Source organism: Sorex araneus, chromosome 1 (assembly GCF_027595985.1).
Source record: "Sorex araneus isolate mSorAra2 chromosome 1, mSorAra2.pri, whole genome shotgun sequence".
Lineage (NCBI taxonomy): Eukaryota > Metazoa > Chordata > Mammalia > Eulipotyphla > Soricidae > Sorex > Sorex araneus.
Genome location: NC_073302.1, coordinates 152,796,062 through 152,821,733, shown reverse-complemented (window position 1 = coordinate 152,821,733; position 25,672 = coordinate 152,796,062). Strand labels below are relative to the sequence as shown.

The window sequence follows — 25,672 nt, the reverse complement described above, 5'->3', positions numbered from 1 at the left end:
TACTGAAAAAAAAAAACACTCCTTATGAACATCTCTGGGAAGATTTAATAATGTATTGAACTCTTGTTGCAATTTACTCACCTAGAATATTTCACGTAATTCTGGTTAAAATATCCCCAACAGATATAGGATTAAAAATAATCCAGAAAAAGAGAAGCTCAGCACAGGGAGAAGGGTTGAACACTGAATTGAACATTCCAGAATTTTAATCTAAATGAGATAATATGACCATAGTATAGGAAATTATGATTGGTATTGATAAAGTGAACACAAATTTAGCAGTCTTCAGGAAAAAGGAAACTTAAAAGTAGAAATATTTGTTTAGAACAAATCAAATTCAGTACTCTTTTACTTAGTTATAATTAAGACAGGGAATTTGTTACTTTGAGAAGCTTTGCAAGCTTGATAGAAAATTAAATTCAGTAAAGGTTTATATGCTCTATATAATATATACATCATCATTGAAAGTTAAATTCATACTGAATTATCAAAGGGGGCTTTTAGTACATTCATGATTTATCCTAAGTCTTGTAAGTCAATGCAATCCATTAAAAAATCAGCATTGTTATTGCCAAATAATGAGATACAGGGCAGAAGAGACCATTGATCAGAATATTGGTAATCATTTTACTAATGTTCTTAGGCTTTCAGACTTGCATTATTTATTAATAAATTTTTATTATGTTTACACATGTCTGTGATATCTGTGTTTTTGTACCTCTACCACATGAAGTAGTTTGGTGTAATCAAAAGACAGGGAAACACTTAATTTGTCTTGCTTTAATATTTTTAATTTTTTAGTGCTTATATTATTGTGGCATATTTACTTTTTACTATGTTTTCAGCCTACAGAAGACCAAAATCCATTTGAATTACAAACTTTGGTGCACCAAAATGTCACCTTTTGTGATCCACTAAATAATGAGGGAAATTCCAATCCATTGGATGTTAACTCTGATCAGGACACTCCTATTGTATTAAGGAGGTCATCCAGACTGAAAATAGGTAGACAAGAACAGCACAGAGATGAGAGGTGTACAATGTCAGAAAAGATTCTACCAGAAATGGTTGACCGTGAGGATCAAACAAGTCGTGACTCCTCAAATGAGAATTCTAGGTATGCTGTCAATTTACATCTTTCTTTTCAGAAATGCTACATACCTATAGATAATTCAGTGCTGGGGTATGGCAATGTTATTTGGAAATGATTGTTCTGGATAAGAACTCCGTGCTGAAAGTAGGTAAAGAAACAAGCATGATGCTTGAAAAGGGGAGGAAGAGAGAGAGGGAGAGGGAGGAAGGAAGAGAAACAAAGAGAAAGAAGGTGGGGAGAAAGGGAGAGAGAGAGAGAGGGAGGGAGGAAGAAGGAGGAGGAGGAGGAAGGGGGGAAGGAGGAAGGGGAGGAAGAGGAGGAGGAGGAGAGTGCCTGCCATAAAGTCAGGCTGGGGGGAAACTGGGAAGGTTGGTGGTGGGAAATATACAATGGGAGGGATGGGTGTTGGAGCACTGTATGACTGAAACCCAGTCATGAACAGCTTTGTAATTGTATCTCATGGTGATAAAAAAAAAAAGTATTCAGTGCTAGACACATTATAGTCAATGTACAATCAACCCTAATTAAAGAACTTTCATTTATAATGTTCTTTTATGCATTTTACAGTTTGGGGGGGGCTGGAGCAATAGCACAGCGGTAGGGCGTTCGCCTTTCACGTGGCCAACCCGTGTCCGATTCCTCCGCCCCTCTCGGTGAGCCTTGCAAGCTACTGAGAGTATCTCACCTTCACAGCAGAGCCTGGCAAGCTACCCATGGAGTATTCTATATGCCAAAAACAGTAACAATAAGTTTCACAATGAGAGACGTTACTGGTGCCCGCTCAAACAAATCGATGAGCAATGGGATGACAGTAACAGTGACAGTTTGGGGGTGGGATCTCCTCAGCAGTGCTTGAGAACTTGTGGGCAATACCTGATCTGATGGTTAGTACTTAGGCCCAACCTGTTAGTTTTTAGAGAGCCATGTGGTGGGGATTGAATTTGGGGCACAAGCTCTAAGACTTTAAACTTTCTTCTTAGTCCTTACTGTGTATTTTAATCAAAACTCATTAAAAAATTTTAAGCCCTGATAAGTAAAATATTTTTTGTATTCCAACTGGATGCTGATTTTATTTCCTTTTTTTTTTTGTGTTCTGGTCAAACCAGTGATGTTCAGGGCTTTACTACTGGCTCTGCATGCAGAGATCATTCCTGTTGGGGACCGAGGGACCATATGGGGTATCAGGGATAGAATCCAGGATGGCTGTGTGCAAGGCAAGTGCCCTGCCCACTGTACTCTCTCTGACCCCGATGATAGTAATTTTAAAAACCTTTATTTTTCAAGAATGCAGAATCCTGCTTTAGTAATCGAAGCTAAAGGAAAGAACGCACATTCATCCAGACTCAAGAGTAGAGAACAGATCAGGAAAAGCAAAAAACTTGCAAAAAAATATGGTGAGCCATATTTTGAGTAGGCTTGCTCTTTAAGCCTGTGCACTTCCTTGAATCATATCTTATTTGTCTCTATGTCTCTTTGCTTGCTTTTCCACACTGGAGAAGCCCATGTTCTCTCTTGAACATGTTCTTTCTTTTTTTCTAAATTTCAATAAAAGTCATCTTGCTTCACACACACAAAAAAATTCAATACAAATACTTTAAAGACATTTCTCTTTTGCCTTTTAATCTTCAGATTATACTCGAATAATAAAACTCATAGTTGAGTTAACGGATAACAATATGCTTTCATGATATACATCTATTCCAGAATGTTCTCTGGATTCACCATGATACCTAAGTTCCTTCTGATACTAAAAGAAGAGTTTGCTTATTTTTCTCATTGATTCTCTCATTTCAGAGAAAATGCAGTTGGATAATATACCCCTGTCTGCTATTAACCGGAGAAATGTATTTGGAGAGAACTTACTGTATAAGGCTGCTCTGCATGATGACACAAATCTTGTTCTTCATTATTTAAAACAGGGTGGAAATGTTAATCAGCAGAGTTATGCTGGTAAGTTTTTTCAGTTACCTGAGTTTTGTAGTTTCAAATGAGAAACTGCTGTGAAAGGATGGCAATGTGGGCTTCAGACAAGTCTCAAGTTTTTCAGATAATTTTAAAAATAATCAGATAATTTAAATGAACACAATTCTGTACAACTATTAAGGACTTGGTAGTAATTTGTGTTTTATAAGCACTTCACATTAATAAATTAATATGTGAGAACTATATTAAGCAACCTTTGCACTAATAATCCTAAGTCGTTAACTCAGGCTCTGGATAATTTTCACCATCTGCCGGGGTTACACATGGTGATGCTCATCATGGGGAAGTTTGACCCCAGTGCCAGGGGTCAAATTCAGGGCTTTGCACACATGCTAGGTATGTGCTTTGTCACTGCAGTATATCCCTGATCTGAGAAAAATTTGTTTAAAAATTATGTGTGATGATGGGGCCAGAGCGATAGTACAGCAGGTAGGGCATTTACCTTATTTGTGGCCAACCCAGATTCGATCCCCAGCACCCCATATGGTCCCCTGAGTACCACCAGAAGTGATTTTTGAGTGCAGAGCCAGAAGTAAACCCTGAGTATCACTGAGTGTGACCCAAAAAGTCAAAAAATGAGAAAAAATTGTGTGATAAGGTATGTGAATTAGACTTCTAGTGATTATTTTGTAATAAATATTAAATATCAAATTGTTGTTTGCCTGAAATTAATATAATGATATTTGCTACACTGTACTATAAAAAAATAATTGCAGGGGCCCTGTACATGACAACCTGGGTTTGATCACTGGCACCCCGTTTTCTTTTTCTATAATAGGTTGGACAGCACTTCATGAAGCTTGTGTAGGAGGATTTTATCAGACTGCAAGCGAATTAATAAAAGGTGGAGCAGATGTAAATATCAAAGGAATGTACCAGATCACTCCTCTACATGACGCAGTAGTGAATGGGCATTATAAGGTACTGTGACTTTTTTTTCCTTTGTAAAGAATTATAAGTACATTTCTGGAACTAAGCAGCAGAAAAACACAAGAATTGTTTTAGTTTATGGAACTGGAGAGATGGTACAGAAGATACGGCACTTGCCTTGCACACAGTTGACCTAGGTTTGTTCTCCGGCACCCCATTTGGTCCCCTGAGCTCACCACCCTGAGCACAGAGCCAGGAGTAAGCCCTGAGAACAGCTGTATATGGCCCCAAAACAAAAGAATATTTTTGTTTATTAATATTTAGAAGTTGTATTGTTATTCTTAATGTAGTAAATGCTATTTTATACAGCCCTTTTAAAATTTTTTTCATGTTTACACTATTTATTTTTTAATAGTTTATTTTTAATTTGTGAATCAACGTGAGGGTACAGTTACAGATTTATACATTTTTGTGCTCATGTTTCCCCCATACAAAGTTCGATAACCCATCCCTTCACCAGTGCCCATTCTCCACCACCAGTAAACCCAACATCCCTCCCACCCTCCCCAGTCCCATCTCCCCCCACCCTACACTGCCACTATGGCAGGGTATTCCCTTTTGTTCTCTCTCTCTGATTAGGTGTTGTGGTTTGCAATAAAGGTGTTGAGTGGCCATTGTGTTCAGTCTCTAGTCTATGTTCGGCCCGCATCACCCTTCTCCCACACCTCCGACCACATTTTACTTGGTGTTTCCTTCTCTGAGTTGCCCAAAATGAGAGACCAGCCTCCAAGCCATGGAGACAACCTCCTGGTACTTATTTCTACTATTCTTGGTGTTAGTCTTATAGTCTATTATTCTATATTCCACAGATGAGTGCAATCTTTATATGTCTGTCTCTCTCTTTCTGACTCATTTCACTTAGCATAATACTTTCCATGCTGCTCCACTTATATGCAAACGTCATGACCTCATTTTTTCTAACAGCTGCATAGTATTCCATTGTATAGATGTACCAGAGTTTCTTCAACCAGTCATCTGTTCTAGGGCACTCGGGTTTTTTCCAGATTCTGGCTATTGTAAACAGTGCTGCGATGAACATATAAGTGCAGATGTCATTTCGACTATACTTTTTGGCTTTTCTGGGATATATTCCCAGCAGTGGTATTGCTGGGTCAAATGGGAGCTAAACCTCTAGTTTTTTGAGAATCGTCCATATTGTTTTCCAAAAGGGATGAACTAGTCGGCATTTCCACCAGCAGTGTAGAAGGGTCCCTTTCTCCCCACATCCTCTCCAACAGCAGTTGCTTTTGTTCTTTTGGATGTGTGCTAGTCTCTGTGGTGTGAGGTGGTATCTTGTGGTTGTTTTGATCTGCATCTCTCTGATGATTAGTGATGTAGAGCACTTTCTCATGTGCCTTTTGGCCATTTGTATCTCTTCCTTGGTAAAGTTTCTGTTCATTTCTTCGCCCCATTTTTTGATGGGGTTGGATGTTTTCTTTTTGTAGAGTTCAACCAGTGCTTTATATACCATTGATATCAACCCCTTATCTGATGGGTATTTTGTAAATATCCTTTCCCATTCTGTAGATAGTCTTTGTATTCTAGTCACTGTATCTTTTGCGGGGCAGAAGCTTTTTAGTTTAATGTAGTCTCATTTGTTGATCTCTGTTTTTACTAGATTGCTTAGTTCCGTGTCATCTTTGAAGATACCTTTATCTTCAATATCGTGGAGGGTTTTGCCGACCTTGTCTTCAATGTACCTTATGGTTTGTGGTCTGATGTTGAGGTCTTTAATCCATTTGATCTGACTTTTGTGCATGGTGTCAGGTCAAGTTCTAAGCCCATTTTTTTGCATGTGGTTGTCCAGTTGTTCCAGCACCATTTGTTAAAGAGGCTTTCCTTGCTCCACTTCACATCTCTTGCTCCTTTATCAAAGATTAGATGATCACACATTTGAGGTTGTGTGTGGGGATACTCCACCCTGTTCCATTGGTCTACAGCTCTGCCTTTGTTCCAGTACCATGCTGTTTTAATTGTTACCGCTTTGTAGTAGAGTTTAAGGTTGGGGAGGGTGATGCCTCCCATCATCTTTTCCCCAAGAATTGTTTTAGCTATCCGTGGGCGTTTATTATTCCATATAAATTTCAGGATTGCTTGATCCATTTCTTTGAAGAATGCCATGGCTATCCCTATAGGGATCGCGTTAAATTTGTATAATGCTTTTGGGAGTATTGCCATTTTGACAATGTTATTCTCCCTATCCATGAGCAGGGGATATGTTTCCATTTCCTCATGTCCTCTTTTATTTCATGGAGTAGCGTTTTATAGTTTTCTTTGTAGAGGTCCTTCACTTCTTTAGTTAAGCTGATTCCAAGGTATTTGATTTTCTGGGGCACGATTGTGAACGGGATTTTTTCATGTCCTTTTCCTCTGTCTCATTGTTTGCATATAGGAAGGCCATGGATTTTTGGGTATTGATTTTATAGCCTATACAGCCCTTTTTAACTACAAAACATGTTTTAGTCACTATACTTTTTCAATTGTACATCTTTAAAACCCTTTTTTTAATGGTGTTTTGTAGCTTTCAGGATAATTATTTTCTTCTGACAGTGTTAAGCAGTGTCATCTAGTCGTGACAGGAGACTGATAACTTTATGGAGTCTGCTTTAAAGACATGAGAACCTCCTAGGTTTAACTCTCAGCCCATACATTTTAGCACAGATGTATCAGTGATTATGTTTCCATATGGTTACTACAATTTCATACGTTCTGGTTAATATGATCTGAAATAATGGCAATTCAAATGACAAATTCCAGCATACAAGGCTTCTCAGAAACCACAGCTGCTCTGAATGTTCCAAGATAATTTTATGTTTCAGGCTCTATTATAGAACTAAGGCACTTTATGAAAATACTTTGTCTTTTCTTTCAGGTTTTGGAAGTTGCTTCTGAGTTCTAAACTGTTAGAGTAGGAAAGGGGACTAATCAGCTGTCTTGGGAAGATTTATATCGCATACTTCCAGAAGAAATGCCTCTAGGTCAGGGAGATGGCTCATTCTAGTTACAGCACATTTTTTGCATGTCTGAGTCCCTGAGTAATTTCATCAGTACTACATGGTCTTTGAGACCCTGAGTAATGTCCCAACACCACGTGATATCTGAGGCCCTGAGAAATATCCCCAGTACCATATGGTGTTTGAGACCCTGATTAATATTCCCGGTACAAAATGGTGTGTGAGGCCCTGAGTAATATCCCTGGTACTACATGGCTCCCAGTCATCACAAAATGTAGCCCTGTGGGCCACACCCAGCAGCGCTCAAAACTAAATCAGGGAGATTTATCTTCCTTTGAGCCATCTATATTTACATAATTTTCTTTAAATTCTTATTAAGATAATTATTTTAAAAATATAGACTCAGAAAACTTAAAAGTGTAGAATATATATGTATACATGTATATGTGTGTATATATGTATATGTATATATGTATGTACACATATATATGAAATGATAATATAATATACCAAAGAAAAAATGGATCATTCTTCTCGTTCAGCTGTGGAAATCAAGAAAAACTTCACAGTGGTTACTTGAGGTGTAGTAACAGATTAAGTATTGACCTGTTTTTCCTTGATGTTCTGAGTATCAACTATCTGACGACATGACTATCTTTTGGAACCTGTTAAGATGACTAGAACTCTTACCACTATAGAATCCAATTCTAAGTCCTGGTCTGTCAATTAGCTCTGTTTTACCAACAGTTGAACCCATAAACATTTATTTTCCTTATAAAATATATATATGGACTGGAGCGATAGTAGGGCGTTTGCCTTGCACACGGCTGACCCGGCTCGATTCCTCTGTCGCTCTCGGAGAGCCCAGCAAGCTACCCAGAGAATCCCGCTTGCACGGCAGAACCTGGCAAGCTCCTCGTAGTGTATTCATATGCCAGAACCAGTAACAATGATGGGGTCTCATTCCCCTGACCCTGAAAGAGCCTCCAATGTGGCACCATTGGAAAGGATGAGTAAAGAGAGGCTTCTAAAATCTCAGGGCTAGTACAGATAGAGACGTTACTGAGACCGCTCGAGAAAATCGATGATCAGTGGGATGATGATGATGATGATGATGATATATATATACATATAAAATTTAATCACCGTAAGACACAGAGTTACAAAATTGTTCATAATTTAGGGATTCGGTCAAACAATGTTCCGTCATTCATCCCTTCACACGTGTATATTTTCCACCACCAATATTTACAGTTTCCCTCCTGCCTCCCTCTTTACAGCCTAAGGTAGACACTTTTCTTCTCCTACCCCTCCCTACCTCTCTCTCCCTCTCCGCTCTCCCAGTCCCCCCCTACACTCTCCCCTCATTTCCCCTCTCTCATCTTCTCCTTCACCCTCTCTCCTCCTCTCCCTACTTTTGGGCATTATATCCTTACAGGTACTGAAAGGTTACCAGGTTTTCCCTTGACTTGTCAGCACTCAGTTCTTGTCCAGAGTGATCATTTCCAGCTACCCTTGACGTAGTGGTCCCTTTTCTATCTTAACTCCGCCCATGCCCCCCCCCACACACACACCACATACACATCACTTGTATCAAGTTTCCAACCATGGACCATTCCTCCTGGCCCTTGTTTCCACTCTTCTTAGGTATTAGTCTCATCATCATCATCATCATCATCATCATCCCATTGATCATTGAATTTCTTGAGCAGCCTTAGTAACGTCTTCATTCGTCCTAGCCCTGAGATTTTAGAAGCCTCTCCTTACTTGTCCTTCCCAAGGATGCCACATCGGAGGCTCTTTCAGGGTCAGGGGAATGAGACCCAGCATTGTTACTGGTTTTGGCATATGAATACACGGGGAGTCTGTGAGGCAAGAAACTCTTAGTAGCTTGCCAGGTTCGCCCAGAGGGAGAAGAGGCTATAAGCTTTGGGAGCTTGGTTTTAAGTCTGGAGTTGGCCGTTGGTGGGATTGCACGGCGCCGGGGGCAGTCCCTGGGTATGACCGCCTAGCTACTGGAAAATGGGAAATCTGGGCAGAAGAGGCCCAGTCCCGATCCAAGCAGGTTTGGAGGTCTCAGCCCTGGGTCCCCCACACCTGGGTTCCTCTGCCGGTACCTTCATGCTTGAGGCTCGTCTGAACGTGTGGAGAGGGGCCTTGAGCATGGCTGTGGCTAGGCTCCAGAGGTCTTTGGCCTTGGGAGCTCGGCTGGGGCGGGGAGGGAAGCTGGAGCCCATCCCCTCCGAGGTGCCTGGGGAAGACAGCCCCGAGCAAGGGCAAGAGACTCTCATACTGTTTTTTTTTTTTTTGTATCCCACAAATTAGTCTAATCATTCTTTCTGTTCATCTCCTTCTGACTAATTTCTGAACCATAAACATTTAATCCCTCCCTCCTTTTCTTTCTCTTTCCTTCCTCTTTCTTTTACTCTTCCTTTCTTCTTTCTCATGTTCCTCATCCTTTGTAAGAGAAGTGACAGTATATAGTGAGATTTTGGGGGAGGTGTGGGCAGGGGTTGTGAGGAACCTCCCAAGCAGTGGTTCAATTCAAGAGCCCGAGGATGTCATGCTGCTCGGGACCTACTGATGCTGGGGTACCTGTGATGCTGGGGACCTCCGGAGCCACATCTAGAGGTGTTCGGGGCTCCAGAACTGTACCTGGTGTTCTCAGAGGACCATGTGGTGTGGGGATTTGAACTCAGGTCAAGTACAGAGGTGCTAGGCATGTGCCCTAAGTGCTGTACTATATCCTGATTCCAACAGATTTTTAACAATTATTGGGCAGAGTAGTATGCAAATTCAAACTGTGTTGTTGTATTGTTGAGGAAAATATTTGATACCACACTTTGGAGTTGTATGCTTTCAGGCACATACAGTATCTTTTCATCTAGGCTCTCACACACAATCTTCCTCTAGGTGGCAGAATTACTTCTCTTGAATGGAGCTGATCCATTACTTAGAAGTGATAGTGGAAAGTGTGCCCTGGATGAAGCCAAGGATTCTCGTGTGAAGCGTCTCCTTGAGAGATATGTTTCTAAACATCAAAAACCTCTTAGATCAGGTGAGATTCAACCACCCTGTTATATCTGTTTATCATACTGGAGAGAGTTACAGAAATTGCATTTAGAATTGCAGAAATAAAAATATTTTTTCTTTTTAAGTTTTGAAAACATATTGACTTGTTTGCAAGTGCATAAATGGAAGAAATCAGCCAGAAAGAAGATATTATCAAATACAAGTAGACTTACCTCCAGGTCGTGCATTGTAAACTTAGGGACCAGAATGATAGTACTGTGGGTAGGTTTGCGATAGATCCCTGGCACCCCAGATAGTTCCCGCACCCTGCTAGGAGTGAACCCTGAGTACAGAGCCAGGAGTAAGCTCTGAGCCTACCAGGGATGGTCCCAAAACTACAAGACACCAAACATGGTCCCCTAAGCGCAGACACGGGTCACTCCTGAGCACAGAGCCAGGAATAACTCCTGAGAATGACTAGGCGTGACCCCAGAACAAAATAAACAAAAGCACTTATGTTTGCATTTCAAGTTGCACCAAAAATTGCAAATAACCCTTGGAGACTGAAGTGAATATTTTTAGACTTCTGCCTTGATGATCATCCCTGTTTTTCCTTACAGTTTGCATTAGTTTGCACTCTGGGAATTCCTTGTCTAGCATTCTAGCCCTTTCTTGGAATCTTATTCACAGGTGCCCATTTCTGACCTGTACTTACCCAAGGGAATTTCATCCATGGAAAGGAACCTGAAACTTTTCTTTTTTAGAATTTAGGTCCCACTCTTTGTGAGAGCAGTTAAAAACTGTGCTGCATTACAGTGTTTCACCAGATAATTTAAACATTAAAGTTTGAACTTTCAAAATTTTGTCATGATCAGTCTACGTACCATCAGTGTAAAATCATTTACTTAAAGGACACCTATCCTTTCAACACAGTTTTGGGTTTTTGTTTTTTTTTTGTAGCTTTTTTGACTTTTGGGTCACACCCAGCAATGCTCAGAGGTTACTACTCCTGGCTCCGCACTCAGGAATTATTCCTGGTGGTGCTGGGGGACCATGTGGGATTCCAGGGATCAAACCCAGGTCAACTGTGTGCAAGGCAAACTCCCTACTCCTTGTACTATCCCTCTGACCCTCCACAGTATTCTTTTTTTCATTTTTTTTTTAAAACTCTGTTTAGAGAGTTTTAAATCTTCCTCTTGCAAAATACGTTTGCTGCCTTTTCCAGAGGAAAATATATCTAGTTTAGGAAGAGATCTGTAATTACTATATTGCCTTTTATTTTTCCATCTGTTTAATTTGGATTATAATAGCGACTTCTCTATACATCTGTGAAATTTTATTATGAGGGTTGGAGTTGATGTATACAAAATACATCTACATAGTTTCTGCCACAGGACAGGAGCTCAGAGAAATAATAAGAAAAAAGATACAGTACATCACCAAAATCCATCACTCCAGAATTTGTCTTGTTCTTTTCCCCAAACTTAGTTATTCTAAAGCATGTAGAGTTTTAAGACTAAGACAAAACAAAAGCCTTTTGTTGCTTCCAAATTCTTCCCCACTTCTCTTTCCCACTTCCAGATTCTTTTATAAATATGCTTAATAGGGTGGTGTTTGTCATTTTTTTCTGATTTTTTATTTAAGCATCAAAGTTCAGAGGAGACCTAGTGTCCTTTCTTTTTCTTGTAATAATAACAGAAATACTAATGGCTAACTTTCTAATGAACCAGGAACTTCTCTAAACTCCTGACATGGATTATTTCATTATGATCTTTTCTAAAGTCTAACTGAAGAAACTGTTAACACCTTCATTTTTGGAAGTTTAGGAAAAGGCATTAGGAAATGTACTTAGGGTCACCTCACCCACCTGGCAAATAGGTAAATCAAGCCCAGGACTCAGTGAGAAGCTCCAGAATCTGTACTCTTAGCCCCTTTGCTTGAGTGAGGGACAATCTCTGTACCTCCTGTCACTGATTGAAGTGAAGGAGTCCGTGCCACACTTCGTGAACTCTGTAATCCGATTGCTATCACAAAAATTATTCCCAAGAAATAAGCTTTTTTTTTTCAGTTATATTCTTGTTAAACATTTTTATTTATTTGACTCATATATTTAGGGAATCTATACTCTATTTCTTGGTTTAAGATATACTCCCACATATTCCTTTCTCTATCAAATGTTTACTATCTCCTAGGTGCAAGAAACTATTTCTATAAGTTTTTACTTTTTGTGACTCAGTGTGCCTTGATAAACCACAGATTCACCTTAAGTATTTTAAGGAGGCGTTAAAAACATGAAAATACTTTTTTCCTCTATTATAAATCTATATCCCCCATTCCCCATATATATCCTTTCCTATGCATTCTCCTGGGGCTGGAGCGATAGCACAACGGTTGGGCGTTTGCCTTTCACGCGGCCGACCCGAGTTTGATTCCTCTGCCCCTCTCGGAGAGCCCGGCAACCTACCGAGAGTATCGAGCCCGCGTGGCAGAGCCTGGCAAGCTACCCGTGCATATTGGATATGCCAAAAACAGTAACAATAAGTCTCTCAATGAGAGACGTTACTGGTGCCCGCTTGAACAAATCGATGAGCAACAGGATGACAGTGACTTATGCATTTTCCAAATGGCCTTTTCAGTGTGTATGTTTCACTTAAAAAAAAATTGGGAGCCATACTGGTGCTCAGGGCTTACTCCTGACTTCTGTGCTCCTGGATCACTCCTGGTAGGACTCAGGGAATTCTGTGGGGTGCCAGGAATCGAACCTGCTCAGCCACATGCAAGGAAAGCACCCTACCTGCTGTACTGTCACTCCGATCCCTTCTCTTTTCAGAAAGAGAAGTATTCAAACTAGAATCTTATTAAGCAGACACAGTAGGAAATTATGATAATTCAATTGGTTGAAAGGATTTTTTGCCTTATGAAAGCAGTTTGCATGCAGTTGCTTATCTGGTTTTACCTGCTGGAAATTTAAAAAAAAAACAAACACTGAGTTCAGTGCCCTTCTTAGCATTACTTTGTTGGGTCTTTTTCCTACAGAAATAATTCAGCTTAAGATAGTATTTTGTTTCTAATAAATATGGAAATATAGATTGTGTAGCATGTGACAGTTTTAATAGAGAATATTAATTTTACAGTTTCCTCATGACAAAGAACTTGTAGGTTTTATGTCTTGAATCTGACATAGGGCTCACTCATTTTTTCTCATCTTCACAGCTCAGAAGAACAGCGTCGACCTAGTCGATGTAGAAGATACACACCAGCACAAGGTATGGTCTCTTTTTATAATGAACATTTTTGTAGAGTGTACTCACTGGTTATTTTGTCGATCAGCAGATGGGGCAAAAAGACTAAAATATCATAAACAGTGACTCCACCTTTGCTGTTAAGACACTTTGGAATAATTACATAAGAGTCAGAGGGTTCTGGACTGAAGCAATTGAGTAAATATAGCATATGTGGTTAACCTAGGGTATTGGTAGCCAGTGTATTCCTCCTCCTATTGGCACCATGAAGTTTAACCAGCTATATCAGGTGTACTATGGCCTAAGCACAGAGGAGTCACAGGTCTTTCAGTCCCTTCACACTGTACCCAGCGGTATTCTTTGTGCTTGAATTGTGTTGAATGAAATGAATCAGGTCTCTGCTTTTTTTTTTTTTTTTTTTGCTTTTTGGGTCACACCCGGCGATGCACAGGGGTTACTCCAGGCTCATGCACTCAGGAATCACTCCTGGCGGTGCTCAGGGGACCATATGGGATGCTGGGAATCAAACCCAGGTCGGCCGCGTGCAAGGCAAATGCCCTACCCGCTGTGCTATCATTCCAGCCCCAGGTCTCTGTTTTAATCTCAGCCACCTATAAAATCTTTCCAAGTAAACCAATTTGAGAACCTTCATGTCTTCTTATTTTTAGGTCATTTTTTTTCTGCCTTCTAATTGTATATGAAAGCAACTAGAGGAAAAAACTCTTAATTTTAGCTGTATCTGAGTAACTTCCGGGAGAAGGGAGTGCTTATGAAGTATTCTTTCTTTACAGTAAAGCTATTATCTAGTCATTTTTAAAGTATAAACATCAAGTAAATTTATATTATGCTTTATGAGATCAATAGTGAAAACATGGCAAAAGAGAAATTAGAATATACAATAAAAAGGTTGACATGCAGGTTGAACCTATTGTATTTACTTTCTATAAATCTTTCCTCAAGTTAAAAAAATATATATATTTTTTGTATTTTGTGTATATAGTATATATCCCAGTAATTCCTAGATTAGATCAAATTATAAAACTTAAGAGTAGCATAATTCATCAACAAATAAACTGACTTACTTTCAAAATTAGAACAAAAATAATTTTAGTTCTAGTTCTACTATTAGAAGTAAAATTTTTTATTTTAGAAATTTCTTTAGTCTTTAAAATTAAAGCAACATGATCTATGAGTGTTAATATTTCAGAAATGCAGTAATACTGCACTGCAATTAAAAATTAAGGCTAACTATAAGTGTTGTTCCTATAGAAACCCAAATACAGTTCCAGAAAATGCACTGGGTTTACTTTTGAAGAAAATTCCAACAGAAAGAAGCCAGAACATATTAATTTAGGTAGAGAAAGTAAAGAATACTTACGTATAAATAAAGAAGATGTATATGAGCATCACCAAAAACGTTCTGCAAACATAAGACTTGGTAAATCAAAGCATAAGGAATTAATTTTAAACCAAACTAAGTCTAGAGGTCTCAGGAAAGATAATCTTCCTTATGTCAAAGATTCGAGCTCAGATATATCTAAAGATAAAGGAATAAGAAACACTCGACATAAACGGACTCGGATGGATGATACAATTCAAGCAGTTAGTCCAAGAAAGACTGCAGCTGTTTCTTCTTCTGGCAGAATAAAGAGATTGGTTATTGATCAACAGCATAGTCCCCAAACCCTTGATGATTTTCCTGAAGAGTCATGTAAGCCAGACAGCTCAACTGTGTCAAGCATGAAAAATGCATTAGGTAACAATATTGAGATTTTTTCAGTTAGCAAAGAGAAATATACCCAGGACCTAGATCCATCAACTAGTCAAGAAATAAAAATTTTGGAATTAAAATCTGTTGAGCAAGCTGAAACTATTTCTTTCTCAGGAATTTCTTCACATAAAAAAATTGAGTCATCATTTGTTATTACAGAAGAGCTATCTCACACTCACAAAGAGAAACAACAAATTAGTTCTTGTAAGTCTTATGAAAACAGCAACTTGGGACAAAAAGATGAGAGCATAAATAAATGGGAAAAGTCTTTCCTATTCTTTATAGAGAAAAAGCGTAATGATGAAATTGATCACTGTGCTTCTGAGGAGACTGTGACATCTAAAATGGTAATGAGTTCTATCGATCACAAAACCCACTGTGATTACAAAGAGAATATGACATATAGAGATGAGATGGATTTGCAACCACATTTACTTTCGGAAGATCATTTTTCACAGGAAAATGAGTTCAAAGCAGATGTTCTAACCATACTCCCACAACAGGAAGCTGTTCATTTTTCTGACTCAGACAATACAGTAGTTTCTGGACAACATGTTGACCAACACATATATGGAACTTCTTTGGATCACTCACAAAACAATTTTGAGCATACTTCCTTGGCTCATATGAGAACACTTTCAACACATGAAATTTCAGAGTTGACTAGTCAGGTGGAGGTATTTGAAAAACGGCAGGATTGTAATCTCATGATGCCAACTCCTTTAACAAATCAAACAGATACACATAATGTGGAAAAGGTAGATCAGCAAGAAGAGATCAAAAGGAATTACACCAACAAAAGCCCAGATCCAGGTTCTTCCAACAGGCCTTTGTCCACAGGTCAAGTAATAGGAACAATGGAAGTTGAACAAAGAAGAGAAGACCTACCAGACACTGAAGTCATATGTAATATAAATTTTCATTCCACTGATAATATAAGTGATGATTCAACCAGCATCTCCCAATTTATTCATAGAGAAACAAGGAAAGCATCTCACAAACCAGGTATTGGTGGTATTGCTGCATTTGAACCCATTTCCTATAGATTTATGTTTTTTTGAGGGTGGGTATACCCAGTGATGCTCAAGGGTTACTCCAGACTCTGCAGTCAGGAATCATTCCTGTCATTGCTCAGGGGACCATAAGCACCACTGAATCTGGCTTGGCTTCATCAAGGAAAATGCCCTACCCGCTGTACTGGCCCTAGATTTACTTATATTGTAGAAATTTCCATTCAGTTTAATATCACTGAATTCCACTTAACCTAAAACTGACAACAGGGGCTGGAGCAATAACACAGCGGGTAGGTCAGGGTGTTTGCCTTGCACATGGTCAACCCAGGTTCGATTCCCAGCATCCCATATGGTCCACCCAGCACCACCAGGAGTAATTCCTGAGTGCATGAGCCAGGATTAACCCCTGTGCATCTGCCGGGTGTGACGCAAAAAGCCAAAAAATAAATAAATAAAACCTGACAGCAGTGATTTAAGGATACTGTGAATTGGTTAATAATGATTAACATTCAAACCATGAATATGAAAGTTGTTTGTTAAACTTACATGGGCAGAAGATAGTTAAATAATATTTCTATCAATTTTTCAGTTTCTTTTGGTGGGAGGTAGCCTCCTCAAAAGGGGCAGCTCTTGGTACTACTCATCCAACTGGACCCTAAGTTCTATGACCTAAGGATATGCTACTACTCCAGCCTTGTGGTGCCAGGGACCACTGGTTGGTGGGCGGTGGGCGCTATGCAGCACTCTGGGAGCATTGGAGTGTGGGGATCGAATGAGGCTCTGTGCTATATTCCCAACCCGTGTTTCTTTTTTAATATGCCACTTTATTAAAAAGTGCTGTGCGACAGGATAGTTAGCATCATCACAGCAGGAAAAAATGTTAACTCCATTGATTTTAGCAGTTCACTATATCCCATCGGAATTACATATAACATTTGAACAAAATGACTTTTTAATTTAAAGATAAATTTATAAAAGCTTTAATTTCCCTAAGACAATCAAAGTAGAAACAGAAACTTAGAACACTGCATAATTAGATGCATTTCTATTAATGTAACTAGAAGAGAACTACATTGATAATGTAAAATGATCATTTTTCAGATGAAGAATTAACTAATACAATTGAAGACGAAATCACTTCTTCCACCTCACGGAATTGTGAGATGGAAGAAATAAGAGATTCAGAAATTCATGTGCCCACTTGTGTTCAAGAACACAAAAAAATTAAGAATTTCAGCCTAAACCAAAATCTTTTGAAAGATACTTGCAGGCAAGGTTTGTATTCTTTTATTTGTACAAGTGAACATTTTCATGATTAAACAGGCCTTTGTTTCAGGGAAATGTTTAATTTTCAGATATACTCTTTTATTATTTTTAATCAGGTATTTATTTTTAAAAATAACTTTTGGTCTTGAAAGACACGTCGGAACATGAAAAGGCAGGTCACAGACAAGGAAAAGCTATCTGCAATACATACTTACGAAGACTTGCTTCCAGAATAAATAACATGCTATTACCACTGTATAATAATATAGTCATACAAAAAATACATGAAAGATTTGTTTACACACTTCACAAAAGAATATGTTTTAATTATTTAAGTATATGAAAGGATGCTCAGTATCTTTTTTTAATTTATTATTTTTTTATTAGTGAATCACTGTGAGGGTACAGTTACAGATTTACATATTTTCATGCTTGTGTTTCAGTCATACAATGCTCAAGTACTCATCCCTCCACCAGTGCCCATTCTCCACCACCAATGATCCCAGTGACCCTCCCCCCCATCCCAAACCCCCACCCCACCCTGCCTCTGTGGCAGGGTATTCCTTTTTGTTCTCTCTCCTTTTGGGTGTTGTGTGGCCCAAACACAATGGGTGGCCATTGTGTTCAATCTATCGTCTACTTTCAGCACGCATCTCCCATCCTAAGCGGTCCTCCAACCACACTTTACTTGGTGTTCCCTTTTCTATTTGAGCTGCCCTTACCCCCAGCATGTGAGGCCAGCTTCCAAGCCATGGAGCAAACCTCCTAGTACTTATTTCTACTATTCTTGGGTTTTAGTTTCTCATTCTGTTGTTTTATATTCCACAGATGAGTGCAGTCTTTCTATGTCTGTCTCTCTCTAACTCATTTCACTTAGCATGATACTTTCCATGTTGATCCACTTATATGCAAAGTTCATGACTTCATCTTTTCTAACAGCTGCATAGTATTCCATTTATACTCTTTATTTTGATCATTCACTAAATCATAAGATTGCTTCAGCTAAGTTGGTTTTACTGTGAAGCACCCTTAGGAATCTATCAGACCTCAGATATATTGCTGTTATGTTTGTGACTTCCAATTTTCTATATTAGAAGAACATAAGATGAAGAGCAAAGATGGCAAGAATGACTATTGGGGGCATCAGGGTGTGAACTGTGTCAGATTGCCTACCCCTAAGCCCTTTAAGGGAAATGAAAGAAGCATTGCACTAATTTCTTTGTGTTAGGTAAATGAACAGTATGTGTTTGTCAATATGAACAAACAGCGCCTTGGATCTGTTTATTTTTAGTGAATACTAAATTCCATCAGGCTATTTATCAAGCATTGAGAAGTTGGAGAAGTTGGTTTATCTACTGCCTAGTAAGAGGAAGGAAAGATACCAGAATTTTCCTTTGCTCCCTCTCAAATAAATGAAAGCTGTTCTGTATAAACCTCCTCTAGTATGATAAGTGGCTCCCTGAGCATAGGTCCATGTCCAAATCCTGGGAATTTGTAAGAGAGTGCATATTACATTATTTAGAATAAGTATTGTTGCAATTATGGGCCATAAGAGATTTTCCCGGACTGCCCATATGGGCCCCAAATCTAATGACTTAGAAAAACAAGAGTTTGAGACCAAGAAGATAATGTGATGATGGATGCAAGAGTGTGGCCAAGCACCATGTAAATCAAAGAATGTTGATAGACACCAGAAGTTGCAAGAGGCTGGGCTGGAGAGAGAGTCCAGCTTGGATAGGGCATTTGCCTGGCCTGCAGCTGATCCCAGTTCAGTCTCCAGAGAACCAGGAGTAAGATCTGAGCACAGCCAGGTATGACCCGCAAAGAAAAAAGTCAAAAGAAGGTTTCTTCTTTGTAACTTCCAGATAGTGCAACCTATCTAACACATTGGTTTTGGACTTTGGTCACCAGAAATGACCAGAATATTATTTGAGATGATAGATTTCTATTTTGTTTAGCCATTCAGTTTGTGGTAAGTTGTTAACAGTTGTCACAGGAAGTACACGTTTCCCTAGTAGCACTTAATGACATTTTCATACATTTTTTAAATGACTGTCATTCCACTTAGGAACTATAAACCACTTGAAGCAGAGGCATGGTGTATTTTTGTCCCTTTTTATCTAGAGCACAATTCTTAGAATTTTATGAGTCTCACAGCGGGTAGGGCGTTTGCCTTGCACGCGGCCGACCTGGGTTGGAATCCCAGCATCCCATATGGTCCCCCGAGCACCGCCAGGAGTAATTCCTGAGTGCATGAGCCAGGAGTAACCCCTGTGCATTGTCGGGTGTGACCCAAAAACCAAAAAAAAAGAATTTTATGAGTCTCTTATCAAAAGAAAAAAAGGAAAAAACAATAGAGAGAAGAACATTAGACTATCAATCTGGGATGTCCAGAGAAAATAATGAAAATAGAAGAAATAATTTCAAAAATAACACAAGAAACAAAGACAGAGACTTTTATTTTAATTACCAAGACATCTCATTATGAAGAATTAACAAGATATCTCATTATGAAATTTCGGATCAGGGATGAAGAGAAGGAAAAGCTTCCTTAAAGGAAAGAAACATATACAAAGGAGTAGAATATTTCTTAGCCACATTATATCATATTACTATTTGTTAAATGTAGATTAATTACTCATTAATACTTTAATGCTTAGTAGATTTTGTAAAGTTTTTTGTGAGCTTAGTTTGCTTCCTTTGTAGTTTCTACCCAATTTTGTTATTTTAAAGTGTCATCTGACTGCTGAAGTAATTCATGACAGTAATGTTGAATAGTTTCAGGTTTTCCCCTACAGATGTTTATTATATGCGTATCTTCTTTGCTACAACACATCAGGAGCAGTGTGAGAGGTACTCATCCATAGTAACGATTATTTAGTAGAGGTTTTTGATTCAAATTGTAAATCTATAGATCTGACAGTAAATATTTTATTATTGAAAATGTTTAATTCTTTATATATGTAGTAGGACATATAGACATCTTTAGTCCAATGAAGAATTTTTGAGCATATGTTTCTACAAAGCATTGTTTTTATACGTCAGTGGAAGATAAATATGAATCTGTTCATCTTCCCTTTTGAGACTTTGTGTGTGATGGATTTTCACTAGAATTATTGTGATCACTTTCACTTAATAATATAAATGAATATTGATTTGGTTTTTACTCGAAATGTATATAATGTGACATATCAGTTATAGTTCAAAAGAAAGGTACTCATTGCTAAGGACTACTGAAAGTGAAATTAACTTAGACTTGAAGCAAGTTTGTTTCAACTGAGCATATATAAACTTACTGAATTTCTAGAATCAATTTGAAGTGATGTACTTAGGTGGTGTATAATAATCTTCATGGACAGTAGTCTGTGGTTAATTGATACTTGTTTTGTGTAGTGCATTCTAAGTAGAATATTTTTGAGGAAGTTGTATATATCCTAATAATCAGCATTTGGCAGAAAAGCTTTAGTTTTGCTTGGCAAATTTACAGAAATGAAAACAGCTGGGGTCAGTAAGAGGAATGTTACAGGGGAAAGCCAGCTTCATTCGGCTGCCAGAAGAGGAAATGTGTCTCTGGTGAAATCGCTAATAGAATCTGAAGCAGATGTGAATTTAAAAGATAATGCAGGTTTGGATTTTTTCAACTTTAATTGCCTTTATAATTTGAAACTCTCAATTACACATTTCATTCACCCTTGATTCTTGTCCTGGCTAATATGTAATTGCTAACATTGAACTGTCTTTTGAAAACTAATTTTTCAGTGAACAGTAAGATTTATTTTGCTTTTTAAAAAATGCTTGTAATTTAATCCTTTATTATGAAAATAGCTATCTACAACAGAATTTTTAACATAAGAACTATAGACAGTTATAAGAAAACAATAGGATTATAGGAGAATACTTAAAGTGAACCATTTTTTATTTGCTCAGGACTGGAAAAACTTCTATCACTTGACAATAGTTTTAGTGGTATAGTTAGTGTAGTGGTATAGTATTTAAGCCCTACAGTATTCCTTCCTTCCTTCCTTCCTTCCTTCCTTCCTTCCTTCCTTCCTTCCTTCCTCCTTCCTTCCTTCCTTCCTTCCTTCCTTCCTTCCTTCCTTCCTTCCTTTCTTCCCTCCCTCCCTCCCTTTCTTTCTCCCTCCCTCCCTGTCTCCCTGTCTCCTTCCCTCTCCTACCTTCCTCCCTTTCCTTCCTTCCTACTTTCCTTCCTTCTTTCATGTTTATTATTGGCAATTTAAAAACAAAAGCTAAAATTTTTGGCATTAAAAAAGAAAAACACAAAGCTAAGATGTTTAATTAGTGATCCAACCAAGTTTTGTAAAGAAAGTTCTACCTGAGTGGGAATGCTGACATTTAGCTATCAATGTGTTTCTTAGACAGAGACAATATTTTGCAAGTGAGTACTTTAAAGGAATGCCTCCTCAGAAATCAAAACTTCAGTCAGTAGAAAGAAGGAAGTAAGGTTTATTTTGGCTCTCATCATTTACTAAAGAACCCTCTTCCTTTTCAAGGTTTCTAATACTCATTTGGGAACATTTAAAGGCAGTGTAAAGAATGGAAAATAAGAATTTATTTAGGCCATTAAATTAGAGGTCTTAATGTCATTGCCTAACTTTAGAAAGAACTTAAAAACATTTCATATTTACCTGTCTCTTCTTCCTCTTTCTATAATGTTTCTTCCCCCCACCCCACCCCGCTTCCCTTATTTTTATTTTAAAACTCCATTGCTGGGTCCAGAAAGATAGTTCATCAGACTGAGTGTATGCTTTGCTTGTGGAAGATCCAGGATCAGCACCCAGTACTCATGGGCCCTAAAGTAGCACTGAGTGTGTCCCAACGCCAAACACACAAAGACATGTTAGTAATATTGAGCTAACATTTGACTCAAGTACAAAAGAATCTTGTGTAAGGAATGTCACAGGGAAGACTTCAAAGACTGACTCTATCAAATGTCATTTAAAGAGATGTCACAGTGCAAGATACTAATAAGAAAAAGTCACCTGATCTTACTCTTTAAATATCTGAGTTGAAAGAAATTGGTGACTAGTATCTAGTCCGTTGACTCTGGTTTATTATTATTATTATTATTATTATTATTATTATTATTATTATTATTATTGTCGTCATGCCCAGCAGTGCTCAGGACATACTCTTGGTTGGTTCTGCACCCAGGAATCATTCCTTGTGGGGCTTGGCTAACCATGTGGGCTCTCAGGGATTGAATCTGGTTAGATACATGTAAGGGAAGTGCTGTGCCCATTGTACTATTGTTCTGGCCCCATAGTCCTTGAATTTGAAGCTTATACCAATGAATAATTCTGATGAGTTCAATTTGTTTTCAAAAATAAAAATTATACACATTTAGATTTTAGTATTATTTCTTACTTCAATTCTTACAGTATATACTTGAACCAATTTGATACTAATTCCACTCATGCACATAAACTTAATATATCACATGAATGTTAATTTGTAAGCTGCAGCTTGCTCTATTGTTTCTTTTTCCTGCTTTTTAGATTGGACACCATTTCATGAGGCAGCAAGTGAAGGAGCCAAAGATGTAATTGGAGAGTTGTTGATAGCTGGTGCAGATGTTAATTGTGAAAACATAGATGGAATACTGCCTTTACATGATGCTGTTGCAAATAATCATTTAAAGGTATTGTACATAGTTTACATTACTAGTTTTTTTCCTTTGAAAAATAAAGAATATGAAGATATTTTAAAATGAGAACTAAAGTGATTATTAAAACTTAATGATTTTAAAACCTTAATATTGCAAATGAAGGTGATATTGTGCCTAGATTAGAAACTGTTTATTTGCTAATGATTAATACTTTCTTTCTCTTTTTAATCATACAATTATGAATGTAAGATTAAAATGAAAGGATTTGAGTAAACAAAGGCTATAAATCTAACATAGTCCAAAATGGTCTTTTTAACAATTAATGAGGAAACTCATTTTTGTACATAAAAGAATCTATAATGAATGATACAAATGACATTTAGACTTTAAAAGAACCTCCCACTTTGTAACCACTGTTGTGGTGGTGACTGGGGCTCACACATGTTGGGTTGCTGTGCTCCCACTGTTGTGGTGCTTACATGGTTGGCCACAGAGTTTGCTGGATTTCCGACAGATTTAGTCATTCTGGCTCTGGTACTCTCCAGAGATTGCCAAGAGTTCTCACACATGCTTGCTGGAAGTTCTGGCCACAGCATTAGCACATACTTAGTTCAGTGTTCACACATACCAGGTTGTGAGATTACACACACCTGGGGATACAGGGCCACCAGACAGCAGAGCTGATGGGACTGTGCCTTGGAAAGGTGATGGCTCTTGGCATTAAACTCATGATCTCACACCTACAAGGCAGGAACTTTAAGCTACTGAGTCTTCCCTGGGCCCTACATCTTTTTCCTTTCAAAATCTTATGGTAGATTTGAGGTTTCAGAGAATCACAAATGATCTTTTCTGGGTATTTGTTGTCTTTTTGACTTTTTTTTTAACAGTCATGTAGTAAAAACATCACAGAAGAATCACTAAGATTATTTCAGTAATACCAAACTTAAAATATAGATCTTAAAATTTCTTCATATTTTAAAACTCATCTTTTTATTTAGATGAGTTACTTGGGAGAAATTCAAAACTCAAACCTTAGAAGAAACTTCTGCTTGTTAACAGTATAGACTTCAAGAATGATTACTGGCTTTGAAATATAGTGAAGCTAGCAGCAATAAAATAAAACCAGTGATCAGTGTTCATATTTTTAAAACCCTTGATATCTGGATAATATCTATTAGTCTCACTTTTTTTTTTTATTTTGATGTTGTGGGGTGGAAAGCTTGCAAGTGGTGCTCAGGAAACCAGGGAGCACTCTTGGAGACTCTCAGCCAATCAGGTATTTCAGTATCTCTCTTTTAAAGATGTTTTCCCCTTCCCTTTATTGTAATTGATAGTTATTATCCTGACTTGGCATGTACTCTTAGTTGTTAGGCTTGCCAGGGTCATGCATTGTAGCACTGTAGTCCTGTTGTTCATCGATTTGCTTGAGCGGGCACCAGTAAAAAAATGTCTCCATTGTGAGACTTGTTGTTACTGTTTTTGGCATATCGAATACTCCACGGGTAGCTTACCAGACTCTGTGTGGGCGGGATACTCTCGTAACTTGCTGGGCACTCCGAGAGGGACAGAGGAGTAGAACCTGGGTCGGCCTCGAGCAAGGCAAAAGCCCTACCCGATGTGCTATCACTCTAGTCCACCATGGTCATAGTGGAAAAATTTAGTTTGGGGACTGTATCTTGAAAAAAAAATGCAATTTTTTTTTTAAAAAAAGATGCTAAGGGTGATCACCAATACCACTTCTAGTTTTGGGAATTTGTTAAAAGGATTTAATACAGCTTAACATATTATTGTCCTCATGGCTAAGATTTATCATGTCAGTATTATCCAAAAGCAGTAACAACAAGTCTCACAATGGAGACATTACTGGTGCCCGCTTGAGCAAATCGATGAGCAACGGGATGACAGTGATTATAGGAATAAACATATTGTCCTCATGGCTAAGATTTATCATGTCAATATTATAGGGATACACAGCTGGATCGTCAGGGAAAAAGACAGAGCTTGATGTTTCTGTGTGAAGGCTTTCTTATACTTTCTTTCTCATGAGAGTTTACACAGAACTTCTTTTTCCCAAGCCAGAAAAATATAACAAAACTTAAAAATATCAACACATAACTGGGATGTTTCTGTCCTAGAAAGTACTTCAGAAGCTTAGTGTTAAGTATTTGTATTGGAAGTGGATCATGTCTATACGCTTTACCTAGTACATATAGAAATTCCAGACTCCCAGAGCATAAATGATAATGTTTTTGTACAAAGTTTAAGCACCCCTAATAATTAGGAAAAACTTATATCAATGTAGACTATTACTTACCAACTACATTCATAGGTCCCAGTGAAAGGAAATTGTCAAACTGCTCATCTAGATAGCAGTGTCAGGCTTTTATGTTAACTCCCCCCACCTTTTAAAAACAGTATTGAATTTAAATTTTAGTTCAAACACATAAATAAAATTTCTAGAATAAAAAAATACATTTTCTTTCTATGTTTTCTTGCTAAAATTTCTAGAATAAAAAAATACATTTTCTTGCTAGTATTGCATGATGGCACACAGACACCCTTTGTCTTACAGATGACTGTTGTACAGTTACCTCAAAAAGGACCTTTTCCCAAAATTTTTGTAAGGTATCAAAGGTTTTTCCTGGGTTGTTTATTAACTCATACCCAAATCTGTATGATTTTTCTTTGTTAAATTAACAGTTTTTCTGTAAGTTTCTAATTCATCAGTGGATTCATAGGTACTTCAAACATTTCTCCAAAACTATTTTAATGTGTGACATCA

General features: G+C 38.0%; 1 protein-coding gene across 1 annotated transcript in view; it reads left to right on the top strand.

The window, feature by feature from the left end:
• The window catches only part of ANKRD31 (ankyrin repeat domain 31), a 93,538-nt gene that overhangs the window by 24,559 nt on the left and 43,307 nt on the right, over positions 1-25,672 (top strand). Inside the window, exons 8-17 of the mRNA XM_055126517.1 lie at positions 853-1,117; positions 2,378-2,487; positions 2,888-3,043; positions 3,855-3,997; positions 9,874-10,018; positions 13,186-13,238; positions 14,484-15,990; positions 17,100-17,273; positions 20,752-20,889; positions 22,781-22,923. Coding sequence (XP_054982492.1) covers positions 853-1,117; positions 2,378-2,487; positions 2,888-3,043; positions 3,855-3,997; positions 9,874-10,018; positions 13,186-13,238; positions 14,484-15,990; positions 17,100-17,273; positions 20,752-20,889; positions 22,781-22,923 — 2,834 coding nt within the window. The remainder of the gene's footprint in view (positions 1-852; positions 1,118-2,377; positions 2,488-2,887; positions 3,044-3,854; positions 3,998-9,873; positions 10,019-13,185; positions 13,239-14,483; positions 15,991-17,099; positions 17,274-20,751; positions 20,890-22,780; positions 22,924-25,672) is intronic.